Here is a 21,487-nt window from a genome sequence, read left to right on the forward strand (position 1 = left end):
ATTTCTAAGTGATTTATACTGTCGTATACACGAATTTTGCCGGCCGAAGTGGCCGAGCGGTTCTAGGCGCTACAGTCTGGAACCGCGCGACCGCTACGGTCGCAGGTTAGAATCCTGTCTCGAGCATGGATGTGTGTGATATCCTTAGGTTGGTTAGGTTTAAATAGTTCTAAGTTCTAGCGGACTCATGACCTCAGAAGTTAAGTCCCATAGTGCTCAGAGCCATTTGAACCATACACGTATTTTCATGAACCTTATTCGTGCTTCCTCCTTTTGTCGACCAACTGAAGTATTTATTCTGGTACCCAATGTTTCTTGTATCTACACCTGACTGTTCAACATCTGTGATAGCCCTTCTTACAGATGACCACTCCCCTTCAACTGAACTGTCTACTATTATATTCGACATTCTTCTATTCCAAGCCATCATATCCTTCCTTATATCGAGGCTATAATACATATCCATCATAATGACCCAGGTCTCACTGAGGGAGGTGGAACAGTATTTGGCACACTGGACCCACTTTAAGAAGGACTAGGGTTCAAATCTTGGTCTGACCATTTTGATTTAAGTTTTCTGTGATTTCCCTAAATCGCTCCAGACAAATTCCAGGGTGGCTCCTTTGAGAGGGCACAGCCGATTACCTTCCCTGTCCTTGAAACAATCCGAGCTTGCGCTCTGTTTCTAATTACCTCGATGTCAACAGGATGTTAAACGCAAAATTCCAGTTCCTTCCTTTTCCTTAACACACTTGACTTCCCAGACTTTGCCCCCCTCCCCCCCCCCCCCCCTGGCCTAATATGGAGCCCCATTTATTTGAATTCTCCCATCCCTCTCATCTGTCTCTTATTCTTACCCACACAGCATCTACTGGGACCTGACTTTGAGGGACTGGCTAAATGAGACATCGTCATCATTTTAGCAATATCTACTCCATCGTCATATGTGTTTTACAAGTATAGTAAATCATCACCATTTTATTGTATTTTAATACATTATCATTCATCTACATCTACATCTACATTTATACTCCGCAAGCCACCCAACGGTGTGTGGCGGAGGGCACTTTACGTGCCACTGTCATTACCTCCCTTTCCTGTTCCAGTCGCGTATGGTTCGCGGGAAGAACGACTGTCTGAAAGCCTCCGTGCGCGCTCTAATCTCTCTAATTTTACATTCGTGATCTCCTCGGGAGGTATAAGTAGGGGGAAGCAATATATTCGATACCTCATCCAGAAACGCACCCTCTCGAAACCTGGCGAGCAAGCTACACCGCGATGCAGAGCGCCTCTCTTGCAGAGTCTGCCACTTGAGTTTATTAAACATCTCCGTAACGCTATCACGGTTACCAAATAACCCTGTGACGAAACGCGCCGCTCTTCTTTGGATCTTCTCTATCTCCTCCGTCAGACCGATCTGGTACGGATCCCACACTGATGAGCAATACTCAAGTATAGGTCGAACGAGTGTTTTGTAAGCCACCTCCTTTGTTGATGGACTACATTTTCTAAGCACTCTCCCAATGAATCGCAACCTGGTACCCGCCTTACCAACAATTAATTTTATATGATCATTCCACTTCAAATCGTTCCGCACGCATACTCCCAGATATTTTACAGAAGTAACTGCTACCAGTGTTTGTTCCGCTATCATATAATCAGACAATAAAGGATCCTTCTTTCTATGTATTCGCAATACATTACATTTGTCTATGTTAAGGGTCAGTTGCCACTCCCTGCACCAAGTGCCTATCCGCTGCAGATCTTCCTGCATTTCGCTACAATTTTCTAATGCTGCAACTTCTCTGTATACTACAGCATCATCCGCGAAAAGCCGCATGGAACTTCCGACACTATCTACTAGGTCATTTATATATATTGTAAAAAGCAATGGTCCCATAACACTCCCCTGTGGCACGCCAGAGGTTACTTTAACGTCTGTAGACGTCTCTCCATTGATAACAACATGCTGTGTTCTGTTTGCTAAAAACTCTTCAATCCAGCCACACAGCTGGTCTGATATTCCGTAGGCTCTTACTTTGTTTATCAGGCGACAGTGCGGAACTGTATCGAACGCCTTCCGGAAGTCAAGAAAAATAGCATCTACCTGGGAGCCTGTATCTAATATTTTCTGGGTCTCATGAACAAATAAAGCGAGTTGGGTCTCACACGATCGCTGTTTCCGGGATCCATGTTGATTCCTACATAGTAGATTCTGGGTTTCCAAAAACGACATGATACTCGAGCAAAAAACATGTTCTAAAATTCTACAACAGATCGACGTCAGAGATATAGGTCTATAGTTTTGCGCATCTGCTCGACGACCCTTCTTGAAGACTGGGACTATCTGTGCTCTTTTCCAATCATTTGGAACCCTCCGTTCCTCTAGAGACTTGCGGTACACGGCTGTTAGAAGGGGGGCAAGTTCTTTCGCGTACTCTGTGTAGAATCGAATTGGTATCCCGTCAGGTCCAGTGGACTTTCCTCTATTGAGTGATTCCAGTTGCTTTTCTATTCCTTGGACACTTATTTCGATGTCAGCCATTTTTTCGTTTGTGCGAGGATTTAGAGAAGGAACTGCAGTGCGGTCTTCCTCTGTGAAACAGCTTTGGAAAAAGGTGTTTAGTATTTCAGCTTTACGCGTGTCATCCTCTGTTTCAATGCCATCATCATCCCGGAGTGTCTGAATATGCTGTTTCGAGCCACTTACTGATTTAACGTAAGACCAGAACTTCCTAGGATTTTCTGTCAAGTCGGTACATAGAATTTTACTTTCGAATTCACTGAACGCGTCAAGCATAGCCCTCCTTACGCTAACTTTGACATCTTTTAGCTTCTGTTTGTCTGAGAGGTTTTGGCTGCGTTTAATCTTGGAGTGGAGCTCTCTTTGCTGTCGCAGTAGTTTCCTAACTTTGTTGTTGTACCACGGTGGGTTTTTCCCGTGCCTCACAGCTTTACTCGGCACGTACCTGTCTAAAACGCATTTTACGATTGCCTTGAACTTTTTCCATAAACACTCAACATTGTCAGTGTCGGAACAGAAATTTTCGTTTTGATCTGTTAGGTAGTCTGAAATCTGCCTTCTATTACTCTTGCTAAACAGATAAACCTTCCTCCCTTTTTTTATATTCCTATTAACTTCCATATTCAGGGATGCTGCAACGGCCTTATGATCACTGATTCCCTGTTCTGTACATACAGAGTCGAAAAGTTCGGGTCTGTTTGTTATCAGTAGGTCCAAGATGTTATCTCCACGAGTCGGTTCTCTGTTTAATTGCTCGAGGTAATTTTCGGATAGTGCATTCAGTATAATGTCACTCGATGCTCTGTCCCTACCACCCGTCCTAAACATCTGAGTGTCCCAGTCTATATCTGGTAAATTGAAATCTCCACCTAAGACATTGTGCTGGCATATGCTGGCGCCAGCACACTGGCTGTCAAACTTGTAGTGCGAAGATCGATATTAGGTGCTGGATCAAGCGCGCCTATCACTAGAGAGGCCAGAGACACACCGACAAGCAACAAGCCGCCAACGCCCTCTCGACAGCATGTATTTAGGCCGCAACCGCTGACCGGAGGGCCTCATTGACACACTCCAGTTCGACGTCTGTCAGTTACTTGCAATGCAGGCTCATATCACATCACAGGCTACGACAATACATAGTGATTAGATTGTTGACTATAACAAGATTACTGATAATGTCCACGAGAGGACTATTACCAATCAGCTTGCACCAGTACACATGGACTCTATTCACGTTAAGTAACAACTTCGTGTTCATGTAAATAAAGAACCGTATAAATCCACATGTGCATTTGTCTCATAGAAAGAGGATCTTTTAACGGTAAAAGAAACGCTAAAACTATATATTTTAACACTCGGCTGAAGAGCACCAATATGCATCCTGCCAATCCCCCCTCATTTTCCTCTTTCAAATTGAAAGAGTGAAATTATCAATAAAGAAGAAGATAAATGCGGTTTGAGCATCCACTTACTGTTGTGGAAACTGACAGCTAATGTTCTCAAAATACTTACTTGCTCTCAATGATTCTACACACCTGTAGCGTTTTAAAGGGGCGTATTATGTTGAAATTGACCAATCATGTATATACATTGAATAAAAGTTTGCAGATGAAATGTAACACAGCTATCTTGTTCAACTGTGTCCTTGAAAATGTGTCCTGAGAACGGGAAGCCGAACTCAAAAAATGTGGTGTTAATAACCAAGTGCAATTGATCTACAAAAACGATAATCTTATAATTCAGCGTTTAGCTTTTGCCGACGATCATTCAAATACTGTCCCGAGACACAACAGTGGCAAAAAGAAAAATCAACATTTTAAAAAGAACTGCAGAAAAAAACAGGGCTTCAAATATCCTACGCAAAAACGGAATATAAAACAAACATAAAAATGCTTCATTTTTCCTGAACAAAGACTATAAAAAAATTATAAGTCAATAAATGTAAATATCGTGGTGAGGTAACGGCCGTTACGACGATGCTAACCAACTCAGGGCACACAAGATGGAAGCGATCTTTCAGTTAACTAAAGATGTGCATAATAAGCGATCTAGCTCCTTTCAACCAAAGTTACAACGATAAAAATAGAGCGTTTATACCATCCAAACGCCTGGATTTGACTACAACAGGGGAAATAGAAAACGTGGGACAGAACGAGAGGAAAACTCCAAGCAAAATATTCGGGCGAATAAAACTCAACGGTAAGTGGTGAAACGGGAGTAATGAAGATCTGTAGAAGAAAACTGGACAACCGAATGGAACGATGGTTAAACGTAGAATGATGCTTTACGATCATCTGGTTCCGTTGAATGAAAACAGGAGATGGTAGAGAATTTTTGAACAGGTCAGCTGAAAAAGTGACTGCAAGAAATGAAAAGTGGTGTAAAAAGAGATGAAGATTGGAGAACTTGAAAATCTGGACAGATATAAGTTTCGAAAGAAAATTTTAGATTCCCGTCTACAGAGAAAATCAAAAAAGAAAACTGGAGCGAGGTGGTCAGAAGATGGGAAAAAATAAGTGAAGGGGAGTTGAGGTAGAATCGATGACTATGACACGACATGAATAACGAAACAGTTCACATGTAAATGACCGGATGTCAGTGTCCAACGGGCACAATATTTCGGCAAGCGATCACATTACCATCATCAGGTGCGCTGACGAATTGATTGCGTGGGTACCGCGCAAGACTGCGAGGCGATCAGTTCGCTGGTGCGCCTGATGATAGCAACATGATGTCTTACCCAAATACTGTGCCCGTTTGACACTGACTTTCGACAGTCTACCTGTAAATATTTCTACATGGTTTGTTTCGAGTCTTCAGTCTTCTTAGTGGTTTGATGCGGCCCGCCACGAATTCATCTCCTGTGTTAACCTCTCCATCTCAGAACAGCACTTGCAACCTACATCCTGAATTATTTGCTGCATATATTCCAGTCTCTATTTTCCACTACAATTTTTACCCTCTACAGCTCCCTCTAGTACCATGAAAATCACCCTCTGATGTCTTAACAAATGTCCTACCATCCTGTCCCTTCTTCTTGTTCGAGTTTTCCATACATTCTTTTCTTCGCCGATTCTGTGGAGAACATCCTCTTTCCTTACTTACCAGTTCTCCTAATATTCAAGATTCTTCTGTAGGACCACATCTCAAATACTTCCATTCTCTTCTGTTTCGGTTTTCCCACAGCCCATCTTTCACTACCATACACTGCTGTGCTCCAAACGTACATTCTCAGAAATTTCTTCCTCAAATTAAGGCCTAGTTTTGATATTAGTGACTTATCTCGGCCAGGAATGTAGTTTTTGCCAGTGATAGTCTGCTTTCGATGTCCTCCTTGCTCCGTCCGCAATGGGTTATTTTGCTGCCTGGGTAACAGAATTCCTTAACTTCATTTACTTTGTGATCATCAACCCTAATGTTAAGTTTCTCACTGTTCTCATTTCTGCTATTTCTCATTACTTTCGTCTTTCTTCGATTTACTCTCAATCCGTATTGTGTACCCAATAGACTCTTCATTCCATTCAGCAGATCCTGTAATTCTTCTGCACTTTCACCGAGGATAGCAATATCATTAGCGAATCTTACCATTAATATCCTTTCACTTTGAATTTTAATTCCACTCTTGAACCTTTCTTTTACTTGCGTCACTGCTTGTTCGATGTATACGTTGAACAGAAGGGGCGAAAGACTACATCCCTGTCTTACACCCTTTTTAATCCGAGTACTTCGTTCTTGGTCGTCCATTCTTATTATTCCCTCTTGGCTATTGTACATATTGTATTTACCCGTCTCTCCCTATAGCTTACCGCTATTTTTCTCAGAATTTCGAACGTCTTGACCATTTGACGTTGTCGAACGCTTTTTCCCTGTCGACACATCCTGTGAACATGATTATGAACCGCAACGTAAGAACTGTCTCTCTGGTGTTTTCATTTCCTAAAGCCAAACTGATCGTCATCTAGCACATCCTCAATTTTCTTTTCCATTCTTTTGTATATTATTATTGTCAACAACTTGGATGCATGAGCCGTTATGCTGATTGTGGGATAATTCTCGCACTTGCCAGCTCTTGCAGTCTCAGGAATTGTGTCGATGATGTTTTTCCGAAAGTCCGATGGTATGTCGCCATACTGATAAATTCTACACACCAACGTAAATACTCGTTTTTTTGCCACTTCCCCCAATGATTTTAGAAATTCTGATGGAATGTCATCCATCCCTTCTCTCTTATACAATCTTAGGTCCTTCAGAGCTCTTTTAAATTGCGATTGTAATACTGGAGCGTGTTGGTGTGGCCGAGTGGTTCTAGGCGCTTCAGTCCGGAACCACGCGACTGCTACGGTCGTAGGTTCGACTCCTGCCTCGGCCATGGACGTGTGTGATGTCCTTGGGTTAGTTAGGTTTAAGTAGTTCTAAATTCTAGGGGACTGATGACCTCAGACGTTAAGTCCCATAGTGCTCAGAACCAATGGAACCATTTTTGTAATACTGAATCGCCTATATTTTCTATAGCGGCTCCTGTTCCTTCTTCTATCACATCATCGGCCCAGTCTTCTCCTCACAGAGGCCTTCAATGTACTCTTTCCACCTACCCGCTCTTTCCTCTGCGCTTAACAGTGGAATTCCCATCGCAGTCTTAATGTTACCACCCTTGCCTTTAATTTATTCGAACGATTTTTAATTTTTCTATATTCTGATTCCTTTTTCGATTTCTTCATATTTTTCATGCACCCATTGTACCTTAGCATCCGTGTACTTTCTGTTTATTTCACTCTTCAGCGACTTGTATTTCTGTACTCCTGTATTTCCCTGAACATTTTTGTGCTTCCTTCTTTCAACGATCAGCTGAAGTATTTCTTGTATTACCCATGGTTTCTTCGCAGTTGCCTTTTTTGGACCTACATTTTCGTTACCAACATCTGTGACTTGCCTTTTTAGAGATGTGTAGTCCTGTTCAACTGAGCTGCCTACTGAGCTATTCCTTATTCCTGTACACGTAGCCCTAGAGAATTTCAAGCATATCTCTTCATTCCTTACTACCTCCGTATCCCACTTGTTTGGGTACCGATTCTTCCTGACTAATCTCTTAAACTTCAGTCTACTTTTCAATAGGTTTGTTTATAAATAAGTCATCTGCTACCAGTCACGATTTTCTTTATTTTATTTTTCGCACGACGCGTTTCGGGAAATGATTCCCATTTTCAAGTGCGTTTTTTGTGTTTGTTATGTCATTCCTATGTGATATTGTCGATGTGTGAGATTCTGCTTCATTTTGTTGACTTTTTAAGTTTCCTTTTGCTCCATTTGTGCAGAGACAACATCACATAGGAATGACATAACAAACACAAAAAACGCACTTGAAAATGGGAATCATTTCCCGAAACGCGTCGTGCGAAAAATAAAATAAAGAAAATCGCGACTAGTAGCAGATGAGTTATTTATGAACAAATCTATTGTTTTCACAGTCGCAGGCTTTCAGAACCATTTATAATGGATCAAATCAGCCTACTCTTCATCACTACTACATCCTGATATAAATCTGTATCTGCTCCTGGGTATACCTTACAATCCAGTATCTGATTTCGGAGTCTCTGCCCGACCATGATGTAATCTAACTGAAATGCCCAATATTTCCCGGCCTTTTCCAAGTACACCTTGTAATGGTTCTTTATTTGCGAAACCATTACCACCCGCCAACCCAATTTTTCGATACCGTACATTAATGAATATTTTTCTACGTAATGTCTCATATTTTTCACTCTATTCAAATTTGGTTTCATTTTTAAATATTGGTACGTCGATATTTTGAGATGTTGAAATCGATATAATATCTAGTGTGAATATCTTTGTACTTATTGTTATCTTTGAGGCTGGTTTTGTGACTTTTGGCGCGGAAGCGTACAGTAGTAGTCAAGTTTTTGTGTTGAATATGAACACTCTTGACTTCGTGTTGGAAATGACAAGATGAGTCTGAGTTGTGGACAGTAAAGGGTGTTGTTAGTTTCGTTAGGAGCAGTGATAGCTGCGAAATTGTGCGATGAAGTAATATTTTGAACATGCGAAAGTATAAAATGTTTAATAAATGTGAATTTCTGTGAAGAGTGAGTGTGAAGAATTATTTTCAAGTGACCGTTGTTTAAAAAAGTTTGAAGCACATTGCAATGAAGAACATAAATCATCGAATTAATCCTGAAAGATTGTCTTCGTAAGTTCTTCAAGTCGTCGTAATTAACATCCGAGTGCCTTTCGCACCAACAGCAATAGTAATGCTACTTAGACAACGATTTTAATTACGAGCCAAAGCCAGAGCGAGATCGTCGTTGGATTGCAAATACAAGATAAGTGATATTATTGTTAATTTTCTTCATTGACTGTAATCAATTGATGTAGCACCTGCCACATTAAAGATCTTTTAGTTGCGCAATAAAAAGATCATACTTTGAGTGCTCGACGTGATAAATTTTGAACTAATTAACTGTTAGTGGAGGTATTGTTATAACCTCCACCTCTTGAATGGCGTTGGGAGAAGTTGCAGAATCACACGACACGAACAGTTTGTGTAGTGGGGCAGGTAGAGCGGCAGCAGCAGCGGCAGTGGTAAGCGTATGTATGTGGGTGTGGGTGTTTGTTGGGACAGACAGAGAGACAGGGCTGCGGTACTTACTGACCCAGGAGACGGCGTCGTCGTCGGGCACGAGCCAGGGCGTCGTCTGCTGCATGGAGGGCACCCCGGGCGACGAGAAGCCGCGCACCAGCCCCACGGTGAGGTAGCCCAGGCTGGCCGCCATCGCCAGCAGCAGCTGCAACAACAACATCAAGTGTCTGGCTGGTACCCACTCCGTACTCTGGACAGGCTGGACACTGGAACTGCAGCAAATGTCAGATTGCCGTGAAGTGCGCTACGCGCTTGGGTGCGCCAATTCAGCATTTCGTGGCACCCGAATAAAGCAGTTAATACTACAGCCATATATTGAAGAGCCAAAGAGACTGGTACACCTGCCTAATATCGTGTAGCGCCCCCGCGAGCTCGCAGAAGTGCCGCAGCATGAAATGGCATGGACTCGACTGATGTCTGAATTTGTGCTGCAGGGAAGTGACACCGTGAATCATGCAGAGCTGTCCATGACTCCGCAAGAGTATGAGGGGGTTCGAGATCTCTTCTCAACAGCACGTCGCAAGACATCCCAGATATGCTCAATAATGTTCATGTCTCGGGAGTATGGTGGCCAGCAGAAGTGTTTAAACTCAGAAGAGTGTTCCTGGAGCCACTCTGTAGCAATTCTGAACGTGTGGGGTGTCGCATCGTCCTGCTGGAATCGCCCAAGTCAGTGGGAATGCACAATGGACATTAATGGATGCAGGTGATCAAATGATTTAAATGGCTCTGAGCACTATGGGACTTAACTGCTGAGGTCATCAGTCCCCTAGACTTAGAACTACTTAAACCTAACTAACCTAAGGACATCACACACATCCATGCCCGAGGCGGGATTCGAACCTGCGACCGTAGCTGTCGCGCAGGTTTCAGACTGTAGCGCCTAGAACCGCTCGGCCACCCCGGCCGGCGCAGGTGATCACACAGGAGGCTTACGCACGTGTCACCTGTCAGAGTCGTATGTAGACGTATCAGGGGTCCCATATCACTCTAACTGCACACGACCCACACCATTACAGAGCCTCCACCAGTTTGACCAGCCCCCTGCTGACATGCAGGGTCCATGGAATCGTAATGTTGCCTCCATATCCGTACACGTCCATCCGCTCGATACAATTTGAAAGGTGACTCGTCCGACCAGGCAACTTGTTTCCAGTCGTCAACAGTCCAATGTCGGTGATGACGGGCCAGGCGAGGCGTAAGACTTCCTGTCGTGCAATCATCAAGGCTACACGAGTAGGCCTTCGGCACCGAAAGCCCATGTCGATGATGTTTCATTGAATGGTCCAGCATTGAAGTCTGCAGCAATTAGCGTTGTAGATTCTCTTTAGTCGTTTTTGTCCCGATCTTGGAGGATATTTTTCCGGCTGCAGCGACGTCGGAGATTTCATGTTTTACCAGATTCCTGCTATTCACGGTACACTCGTGAAATGGTCGTAAGGGAAAATCCCCACTTCATCCCTAACAACTGCGCCAAACAGTTATTGTCTTACATAGACGTTGCCGACCGCAGCGCCGTGAAATGCATGTTTACATATCTCTGTATTTGAATACGCATGGCTACATCAGTTTCTTTGGGGCTTCAGTGTAGATATTCTCTATAGAAGAAAAGATTATGCAGTTGGTTTCTCATTCAGTAATCGAGTCTGAACGTTTTGTCAGTGGAACGAAAAAACATTCCAATGTTAAAATTTTTAATTACTATTAAAAACAGTCTTGATCACGATTTATTTAACAAGGTGACCGGTTTCGACCACTACTGTGGTCATCTTCAGACCATTGAGTAGGAACCTCTTTCTGTTGGAGAAAGTAGTGATTCTCCAACAGAAAGAGGTTTCTACTGAATGGTCTGAAGATGACCACAGTAGTGGTCGAAACCGGTCACCTTGTTAAATAAATCGTGATCAAGACTGTTTTTAATAGTAATTATTTATAAGACATTGATCACTGCTGTTCCCATAATGCATTCAAAAGTAGTTAAAATTTTTACTTTTTATTCACTCGATGACTAGTTTAGGGCTGAAAACCATTCTCAACTCATGGTACAATGCACGCAGTATGCACTGTACCTGTTCATCGCCCATTTTTGACATCTTCGGAAGCAAATGCAAATGTCGTGTGACTAGAGCCTCCCGTCGGGTAGACCGTTCGCCGGGTGCAAGTCTTTCAATTTGACGCCACTTTGGCGATTTGGGCGTCGATGAGGATGAAATGATGATGATTAGGACAATACAACACCCAGTCCCTTTCTGTCGCGCTGACCACTGAGCTACCGGGAGCGGATATCTTCGGAAATGCAATGTTGCGATGATTTGATAACGGGTCTCGGTGCGAAACTAGTCATCGAGTAAATAAAAAGTAAGAAATGTGCAGCTCTGGATTGGTTTTTCGTTCTACTGAGTAACAGAAGTTGCTGACCCTAGCTGCTCCAGCATGCTGGAAATTCGTGAGCGTTTTTTGTTTCTGTGAATATGGAGTTATGCCTCAGACAAATTGTAAGGTGGCAAGATTTTGCCGCTATACATGAATAATTTTGACGATGCATTTATCGTATCTACTTAGTATGGATTAACATTCTAGGTGGGATTATCGAATTATTAATCATTTGTCTGTTGATGCAGGGTAGCATCATTCTATGATCTCTGTAGAGTTGCATGCTTGGAAAGTAATTTCGCGCTGGTTCTGACAGCGGAAAGAAGTCGAGGGACTCCGCGGCCTTCGAAAGAGACACGGGCTCAGGGAGACAGTACTAGAGCTGGGGCAATTTTTATAGCTCTGAAAGGAATAGGACGATAATAGCGTGTAGCGTTTCTCAATAAAAAAAATAGTAAAGAAAGGATTAGATATTTTATATTATTATTATTGGTCAGATAGATACGAAGAGATAAAAATATAAAATGGATTTAGAAGACACATGAAAACAAAACTCTCCTCCAAATTGATGAAGAATTTGCTAAAAACAACCAAGAAGCTCTTACAGAACTTTCAAACAAAGGTTATCAAGATACAAAGCACCCACACCCGATTTCGAGATGTAAATGGGACCATCGCTCAGAATAACGCGGAAAATTGCAAAATACTAGCAGGCTACTTCGAGAAACTCTTGAATTGTGAACCCATCTTTGAAAAATTTGAATCCATCCCAAATAACCGTGAGAAGCCGGATTCAGAACCACCGACGACTGAAGAACTACAGAAGGTGATTTCAGAACTTAAAAACAACAAAGCGGTGTTGACGGGCCCAGGCGAGGCGAAAGGCGTGGTTTCATTGACGCCATTTATGCCACGTCCTGTGGCCTTTTCGTGCCTATTCTAAGCTGCAGTGTGTTTGGAATGTTTTCCTCCGTCACCCACAAGACAAACGCGTGATTTCAATGGTGGGCGTCGCGGTTTTCACCTCCATCGCAGAGGTGCCAAAAGAAGGGGTGCAATGTGGGTAAGGGGGCGGAGGGGGGGGGGTGTACAACGGCGCTCCAATGGTTTGAAGCGTCCACCGCGGCACACGGCAGAATTGTGGTGAAATTTGGTGTCAACACCATTGTGACGTCATTAATCCACCTTACGCCTCACATGAACTTCTAAGCTGTGGCCTTTTTTCGCCACGTGTCGACACCTTCCAGCCTGAGGCGTCGTCGAACCCGAGGATGACATCACAGGGAGTCGCGCTGTTGAACCATTACAGAGGAAGGCTGTAGGCACCTTTCAGCCTAGAGTCAAAGTGAAGCGTCGCGATGGGTGGGAATTACGGGAGTTACAAAAAGTGATCCTTCAATTCTTGGTTGGTTAGTTGATTTGGGAGAAAGGACCAAACAGCGAGGTCATCGGTCCCATCGGATTAGGGATGGATGGGAAGGAAGTCGGCCTTGCCCTTTCAAAAGAACCATCCCACCATTTGCCTGGAGCGATTTAGGGAAATCGCGGAAAACCTATATCAGGACGGTCGGACGCGGGTTTGAACCGTCGTCCTCCCGAATGCGAGTCCAGTGTGCTAACTAATGCGCCGCCTCGCTCGGTCGTTTAATTCTGTTGCGTAGTGTTGCTACATTTTTATTCACTGTTGCATTTGAACTTAATCAAACAGAAAAGTGCGGCTACTGACGCCATTAATCTTAAAATTAACAACAAACAGAACACGGCTTGTAATTCTTAATGGAGAGAAATCTTCAAACGTGTAAGTAGCATCTGCCATACCCGAAACGAGTTTTGTAGGACCATTACCTTTCAAAATATATAGAAACTATCTTGTGCTTAACGTCGGAAGTTCCATGAAGCTTCTCGTGGACAATGCTGTTGTGTACAGAGAAGTCGCAACGTTAGATAATAGCAGCGAAGTGCGACTTGCTGGTGTTCGGCGCTTCGTGGAGAGATTGGAAGTCGGCCCTTAGCATAAACAAATGTAGTGCATTGCACGTACAACGGCAGAGAGTCCCATTATTGTAGGATTGTGCGATTACAGCACAAACACAGGAAGCAGCAACATCCATAAAATATCTAGCATAGTTCTTCAAGCTTTCCCGGCGAGGCGTTGTCATGTTGATCAGGTTTCTGTCGATTATTCGCGTCTTTCCTGCACGATATTGCAACTGCGTGGCTGGCAGTCTTCTTCAGGTGCTGTCTGATACTGACATCAGACAGCACCTGAAGAAGACTGCGAGTCACACAGTTGAAATAGCGTGCAGGAAAGACGCAAATAACCGGCAGAAACCCGATTAATCAACATGACAAATATCTAGTAGTTTACGTATAAAGAGATTTAAAATAATGGAACGATCACAGCAAGTAAGGCAGATGCCAGACTGTTCAACAAGAATATTATTATGAAGTTCTGTAGTTTTTTGAGTAAACCTCTATTTTCCCCTTCAGTTGGAATATCCTGTGATATTGTGTTTTAGGAACACGAATTTAGTGGATACGTAGCCCCATCGCGCAACGAGTACAGCACAGGTTTTTTTGTAGTTTGTGAGAATTAAAGTTTCAAGTGGTCAGGCCGCACACTGTTGCTGAGCAAAACCGTTGATGCCGTAACTGCATGCATCTTGCCCGAAGACCTTCGCGTGAGTGTAGGGAATCCATTGTGTTCTTTTAGATGCCGATAAAGCAGCGTCGGCCTTGAAAACGTTGCCTTGTCTCTAAGTACTGTACCTTCCGCAACGATTGTGTGTGTGTGTACAATTTTGCGATGAGATAACTAGAGGAATAGTTTCGTGAGCGTTAAATTAGCTCTTATACCATTTTGAATAACAGGACTTCACGATAAAAATCTTGTTCAAATCTTGTTTTGCGGAACCGTCTTTGATGACAAAGGAAAGGCGGATAACACGTTTGTCTACACTGGTGGCGTTGTATCAGGTACTAACAAATGAATAGATTCTAAAATGTTTCATTATTTTTTGCCCTAATTTTTATCCTCATAATTGATAACGTAACGATGTGTATTTTACTGGTAAAGAAGTTATGATTTTTATATATGTTCAAAGATTGCATTTAACATATCGAAAGTTCCAGAAATTGTAAAAGTGGTAAATGCAAAGACAACTGAGAATAAATGAAAGTGCGCTGTTCTTTTCTTCTTCTTGTCGTTTGCAGCTCGGGCTGAGCGGATGTAATTGTTGTAGTTGTAATTATATTTGTTCGATAATGGTTATTTAAATCTATCTGTTGTTTAGGGTCTGTTATTAATTCCAGCAATTACCTCGTCTTTTAATCATTTATGTTGTTTTCTCCACATGGTACATGCAAAAATAGGTAAACAATTGAACAAAAGCAAATTAGTGGTTTTCATTTATTATAAAGCTGTTGTACCAAGAACCGACGCAAGATTCACTTCATAGTGTAAAAATAAACACGAACGATCGGATATAATTGGTGACCTTCCGTTACTTAATTTTCAATTAAGATCTCGAACCCACCTGAGATGTTTGTTCCAGTCGTTTCTCGGCTGTATACAGTATTTTGCAATTAAAACTTCGCGAGTCTGATCGGTTTCTGCTTCCGCACAATGACGTCTGCCAGCCTGCTCACTAGCCTAATACAACTTCTTCTTGGTCTTCTTCATCTGCTGCTTATCCATTAATGGATGTTGGTGACCACATGTTGCATCTTTCTTCTGTGAACCGTAATACGTAGTAGCTGGTCTACACTTCGTGGTCCTGTCCATTCCTTTATATTGTCCAACCAGGGTGTTCTTCTTCGCCCTTGTCTTCTTTTTCCTTCAGTCTTCCCTTCTATTATTAACTGCAGAGTGTTTCGTGCTATATGTCCTAGGTATGCAGTTTTTCTTCTTTTTAAGCGCTGTTAACAATTCTCCCTGGTTGTTCATTCATTCCAGTACTTCGGAGTTGGTTATTCTTAGAGTCCACGGCATTTTAAGCATTCTGCGATAAATTCACATTTCAAAGGCCTCTAACTTCTTCGTTGTTGCCATATTTAGTGTCCATCCTTCAGAGCCATGTAGAAGCACGGACCAGATGTAGCATTTTACAAATCGGACTCTAAGGTTTAGGTCTAGGTCTGTGCTTGTAAGAATATTCTTAAATTTTATGAAGGCGTTTCGGGCGTTCTCTATGCGACATTTTATTTCCAAGTATGTTCGCCAGTCTTCACAAAGCCAGGCTCCGAGGTATTTAAACTTGTTGACTCTCTATATTACAGACCACTAAAATCGTAGATCTGCATCTTTAAATGAGTCGGACTCTCGTGTGACAATCATAAAATTAGTCTTTTTGATGTTAATATTCAGACCTAGAGTGCTGCTGTAATCTCCTACTATGTTGACGAGTTGTTGAAGGTCATTAAAATTATCAGCTATCAATACCGTCTCATCAGCATAAAAATTGTTGTTGATATACACTCCGTTATCCTTTCTCCCTTCTTCTACATCATCAAGTGCCTCCTGAAAAATACTCTCAGAGTATAAGTTAAATAGCAGGGGTGACAGTATCCTTGTCGAGCTCCTCTACATATACTGACCAAATCTGTGACATTATCAAATTTAACCTGCGCTGTCTGATTCCAATATAAATTCTCTATACAGCCGATATTTTTCTCATCCATATCAATTCTTTTGAGAATTTCCATGAGTTTATGAAGTTGTACTCTATCGAATGCCTTTTTTCGTAGTCAATAAAACAGAGGCCTACATTTTTAGCCTGATTATAGTAGTTTTGTATTAGAACTTGTAGTGCGACTATTGCTTCTCTTGTACCTAAACCTTTCCTAAATCCAAACTATGTCTCACTAATGAATTTCTCACATTTTTCGTATAGCCTTTGATGGATGACTCTCAGAAATATTTTCAGAGAATGGCTCATAAGACTAATGAGTCTGTGATATTCACATCTTCTCGCATTCCTCCTCTTTGGTAAGCGAATGAAAGTTGCTAATGGCCATTCGGCAGAGTAATGACCAGTGTCGTAAATTTTGTTAAACAGTTTCTGTAAGACTTTGATACCTTCTTCATCAAGGAGTTTAATAAGTTCGATTGAAATTTAATCAGACCCTGTAGCTTTAGTGGTTTTTGAGTTTTTGATGGCTTTCTCGATTTCTTCTTTCATGATTGGAGGTCCTGTTAAATTGTTGTTCCTAGAAATCTCAACATTTGGTCTATCATCTGAAAAAACGTTCTTAATGTAGTCTTCCCATATCTCTTTCTTCTCAATGGTATCTAGAACCATTTTATTAGTTTTGTTGGTTAATGAGATGTTTTTTTCTTCTATGTAGCCCAACGGTTTCTTTTAACTTCTTATATAAGTTAAAATCGTCAAGTCAAGCTTGCAAGCTTTCAATTTCTTCACATTCATGTTGTAGCCATTCATTTTTTGCTGCTGTAATCTTTGGTCTTATGAGTTTCTGGATATTATTGTACTTAGTTTGATCTTCATCCATCAATGAAAGAATTTCATTAGTCATCCATTTCTTTTTTCGAACTCGTGTTTTATGTCCTATTTTTTCTCGAACAGTGGTTACCATAATGTTTTTCATCTCTTCCCATACTCTGGTACTGTTTTCTTGGCCAGTCAGAGGTTCATTGTCACTATTTTATTGCCCTTGCTAACTTCACTTCTTAGTTCAGGCTTTTTGAGTTTTCCTTTGCTGAGTTGCTTTTTTAATACAACGCAGATTTGCAAATAAAAATAAAGAGGGTGGAATTCAATAATGTAAATTGTTGTACTAAAGAGGGAACTTTCGTATGCCGCACTATATTGTGCTCTTTTTAGTAAAATTATCCGTCCTCAGTGAGGGCTCCCTCCATGTCGCATCTGTTCTAGTGTTCTAATTGCCCCATCTATAAACTGTTAAATTCTTGCCGCCGCATTGAGTAGCACCTCTTCTGGCTCTCATATACAGACTGGGGGAACGCTTCAATTTCACAATGTATTTGAAAAAAAGAAGAAGATTGTCACTGTTGTTGTGTTTATGAGTCCAAAGAATGTCTGTACGCTGTTCTCCATGCTAGTCGAACCTGTGCAAGCTATTCCACGTGCGGTTAGCTGGTACAGTCTACATGTATTTTTACCCTCCATGCTTCCTTCCATTACCAAACGTCTCCTTGTTGCATCAGGGTGAGTTCCATCAACGTCTCTCCTTTCAGTCAAATTCTGGCTTAAACTTCTAATCTCGTCGATTCGATTCGGTAATTGTCCATCAGCTATCCCGCCTACCTATCTATCCTTGAGGATTCTACGGGGAAAGCACGTTTCAAAAGTTTCTAATCTCTTCTTGTCTGAAATGCTTACCGTTCACACCGTGTGCACTCGAGACAAGTACTTTCAGCCATGGTTGCCTAATATATGAAATTGTATTCGATGTTAACAGATTTCAGTCTTTCATAAACGATTTTCTTTCTATTCTGCTTTTTTATCCTCTCCGGTCATCATCAGCTTTTACTGCCTACTTAACAAAACTCAGATACTACTTTCACTGTCTCATTTCTTGATCTAATTCTCTCGGCGTCACACAATTTAATCGACTACATTGCATTACCCTTGTTTTACTCTTGTTGGCTCTCTTCCTACAATATCTTTTCAAGAAACTATCCGTTTCGTTCAACTGCTCTTCCAAGTCCTTTGATGTCTCTGAGAGAATTAAATGTTATCGGCAAACCTCAAGAGCTTTTATTTCTTCTCCCTGTACTTTCATTCCTACCCCAAATTTTTCTTTGGTTTCCTTGTGCGCTTGCTCAATATACAGAAGGAATAACATCGGGGACAGACTATAACCCTATCTCATTCGCTTCTCAACCACTACTTACCTTTCTCATCATTCGTCTCTTTGTAAGTGGGGTCTGATTAATGTACAAGTTTTAGATAAATCTGACCTCTACTGATGACTTAATACGGAGGGGAGTACGTATTTTTACATCTGACTTGCCAGAGAGGAAGTAATACCTAGTGTCTGTACCGCAGACTGCCTATAGAACCAGAAAGTTGCCACTGTTTCGAGCCCCGTCCTTGTGCAACGCAGCAACTGTTGGACCTCTTTGACGGTCGCGCCAAGCCAGTGTTTTGACTGCCAGCTGTTCAAACGGCCCCCTAGATTGCACAAGTGTGGAAAGCATCACACATGTATCTGTTGCGCGCGGTTACGTTGACGCTAAATATCGTGCTTATCCTTAGGCGAAGCAGAGGTGCAAGATCTACAGAACAGAGTCTATGGAAAACACGAAAGACTGAAAACTGTGCACTCTCAGGTTTTCCCAGAGTATACAGCAGTAAATACTGTTGAACGAAACCAATACAACCGCTAAAACTCTTCTTTGTTGCTCGTTACAAACAATACTAGCCAGATTTCACATTTTTCGTCTACAAAAGATATGAAACTGAAGAATATGTTGTATTTTTCGGTACCATTCAATTAATCAAAGCTTATAACCTAAACAGTTGGTTAGTGTGATTAACCACAATGAAGTTTCATCCTGGAAAGTATATCGCCTCTGGAAATCCCTCAATAGGAACCATGTAAAGTGAAATGATGCAAAACATACAACTGCGCAGTATGTACACACCAGAACGATAGTGTAAGGTAAATGTGGCAGTCAAATTTTCGTGATTCACCGTATACTGATGACAGAAGGTGAAACAACATTCCATAGCAAATGGTTCAAATGGCTCTGAGCACTATGGGACTTAACATCTGAGGTCATCAGTCCCTTAGAACTTAGAACTACTTAAACCTAACTAACCTAAGGACATCAAACTCATCCATGCCCGAGGCAGGATTCGAACCTGCGACCGGAGCGGTCGCCCGGTTCCAGGATGAAGCGCCTAGAACCGCTCGGCCACACCGGCCAGTCATTCCATAGCATGTGCATTTCAAATCGAATGCCTGACTAAAATATGTATTACATTTAGTGGTCTGTAAGTTATCCACACGTAATGGTATCACAGGGTCACAGTACATGCTGTCTAGAGGTGGATGTCACCAGTTAAAAAAACCGTCAAACACATCCCAAAAGCTATTTTATCATGTCCTTATGCTCCATGTACGAAATAATGCACGAAGGGGAGAGAATCGTTTCGCAGTTACTAGGAGATAGAGATTCTCTAAATTTATCCATCGGCGTTTCAAGAGCCACATATCTAGTTCGTTGCCAAAATTCTCATTAAAGTTTCTTATGCATGTCGTACTGACTAAATAACCTTTTACAGTCATATCCTCAGACATTTAAGCAATCAGAAGTACTTTACGAAAGGGATTAACTTTGGATCCATTGTTGTTTCTGATATACATAAATAATCTGCCACATGTATTTTCAACAAATGCAAATTTGACCCTTTGGGAGATGAATTAAGGTTGGAAATAAAAATTATCACCAGATCTTTTACTGCAAAGGCTGATAACGAAATATCTGAGCATACCAACAAATGGTTCATGGCAAATTAATCGTACTTAAAATCCGACAAAAACTCAGATCATACAATTCTGTAGCTCACATACCACTCCACAAGCTTTACAAGTACTCACTCAAGCAATGAAACACAGTAAACAGATAGCGCAAAGTTTGTGAAAATAAAGATGCGTCGCAGCCTTAATTGCTAAACCTACACACCAGAAATAATGAAACGTTATAGTTCAGCTACTGAAATTTTGTCATATGATGACATGGTTGGAGATCGTGGCTATTATTTGGAAACAATAGTTCAGCTGCATTTGCAGTACGGATGATTACACTTACAGCTGATTTGGAAGTGACCTGTATTCGACGGAGTATCATACGAATGAATCAAAGATCAGCGACGGCAGCAAAGTGTGAAGCACAGTATACAACGCTGTAGATAATTATCAAGCCTTACTTTCCAGGTCCAAGGAGGAAACAGCTTACTACGTGGAAGCCATCGCATATAGGGAAGCAGTAAAATAAGTCAGATTTTGCACAGGATGCGGTTTCCCTAAGTGTACTACGGAGCCTCAAAAAACCAAAATGGAACACAGACATTATTAAAGAAGTCGTCACAAATAAGAAGGAAAGAATAGTAACAAATGTTAATTTATATATAAGACTTGACGTCCTCCACTTACAGCTCACGTAACAAATTTTGCTGAATGCTTTTATTATCTCGACGTAATACCTATGGCTTCATCCAAGTATGTTTCCTTTTTTCCGCCGCTTTTCTTCTAAATACACACAAAATACAGTTGTGGTACTGGAGCGCATAGTAAGTTGCTATCTGCCATCTTGAAATTTGACGAAAAATATGACAACAGTGTAATACCTCTTTTTGCGCCTCGGCAAGGATCTTTGTCGAAGAAATTTGAAGAATATTTGATAATATTTATTGGTCGAACTATGATAGTGTAATACCGGCCTAACTTACTTTCTCAAGTCGCTACGTATTTAGCTTCAGTCCTCAGTTAGTACGATAAAACCTTTCAAGAAAGCTTGTTACGAGCGACTGTCTTTATGGCTCCGTATGAGCCATATTTTATCGTATCTTATCTTCGTGGTCCTTACGCGCTATGTATGTTGGCGGCAGTAGAATCGTTCGGCAGTCAGCTTCAAATGCCGGTTTCTAGATTTTCTCGACAGCCTTTCTCTAAAATAATGCCGCCTTTCCTCCAGGCATTCCCATTTGAGTTCCTGAAGCATTTCCGTTAGACTTTCGTGTTGTTCAAACCGACCAGTAACAAATCTAGCAGCCCTCCTCTGAATGGTTTCGATGTCTTCCTTCAATCCGACCAGGTAGGGATCCCAAACACCTGAGCAGTACTCAAGAATAGGTCGCACCAGCGTCCTATACGCTGTCTCCTTTACAGGTGAACCAGCAGTAACAACTGCGCCAGTCACTCGTTGTCTTATATAGGCGTTACAG

The 21,487-nt window shown here is 41.7% G+C and overlaps 1 protein-coding gene across 1 annotated transcript in view; it reads right to left on the reverse strand.

Moving 5' to 3' along the window:
* The window catches only part of LOC124597453 (facilitated trehalose transporter Tret1-2 homolog), a 252,053-nt gene that overhangs the window by 108,143 nt on the left and 122,423 nt on the right, over window positions 1-21,487 (reverse strand). Inside the window, exon 2 of the mRNA XM_047135939.1 lies at window positions 9,189-9,324. Coding sequence (XP_046991895.1) covers window positions 9,189-9,324 — 136 coding nt within the window. The remainder of the gene's footprint in view (window positions 1-9,188; window positions 9,325-21,487) is intronic.

This window comes from Schistocerca americana, chromosome 1 (assembly GCF_021461395.2).
Source record: "Schistocerca americana isolate TAMUIC-IGC-003095 chromosome 1, iqSchAmer2.1, whole genome shotgun sequence".
In the NCBI taxonomy this organism is placed as follows: Eukaryota; Metazoa; Arthropoda; class Insecta; order Orthoptera; family Acrididae; genus Schistocerca; species Schistocerca americana.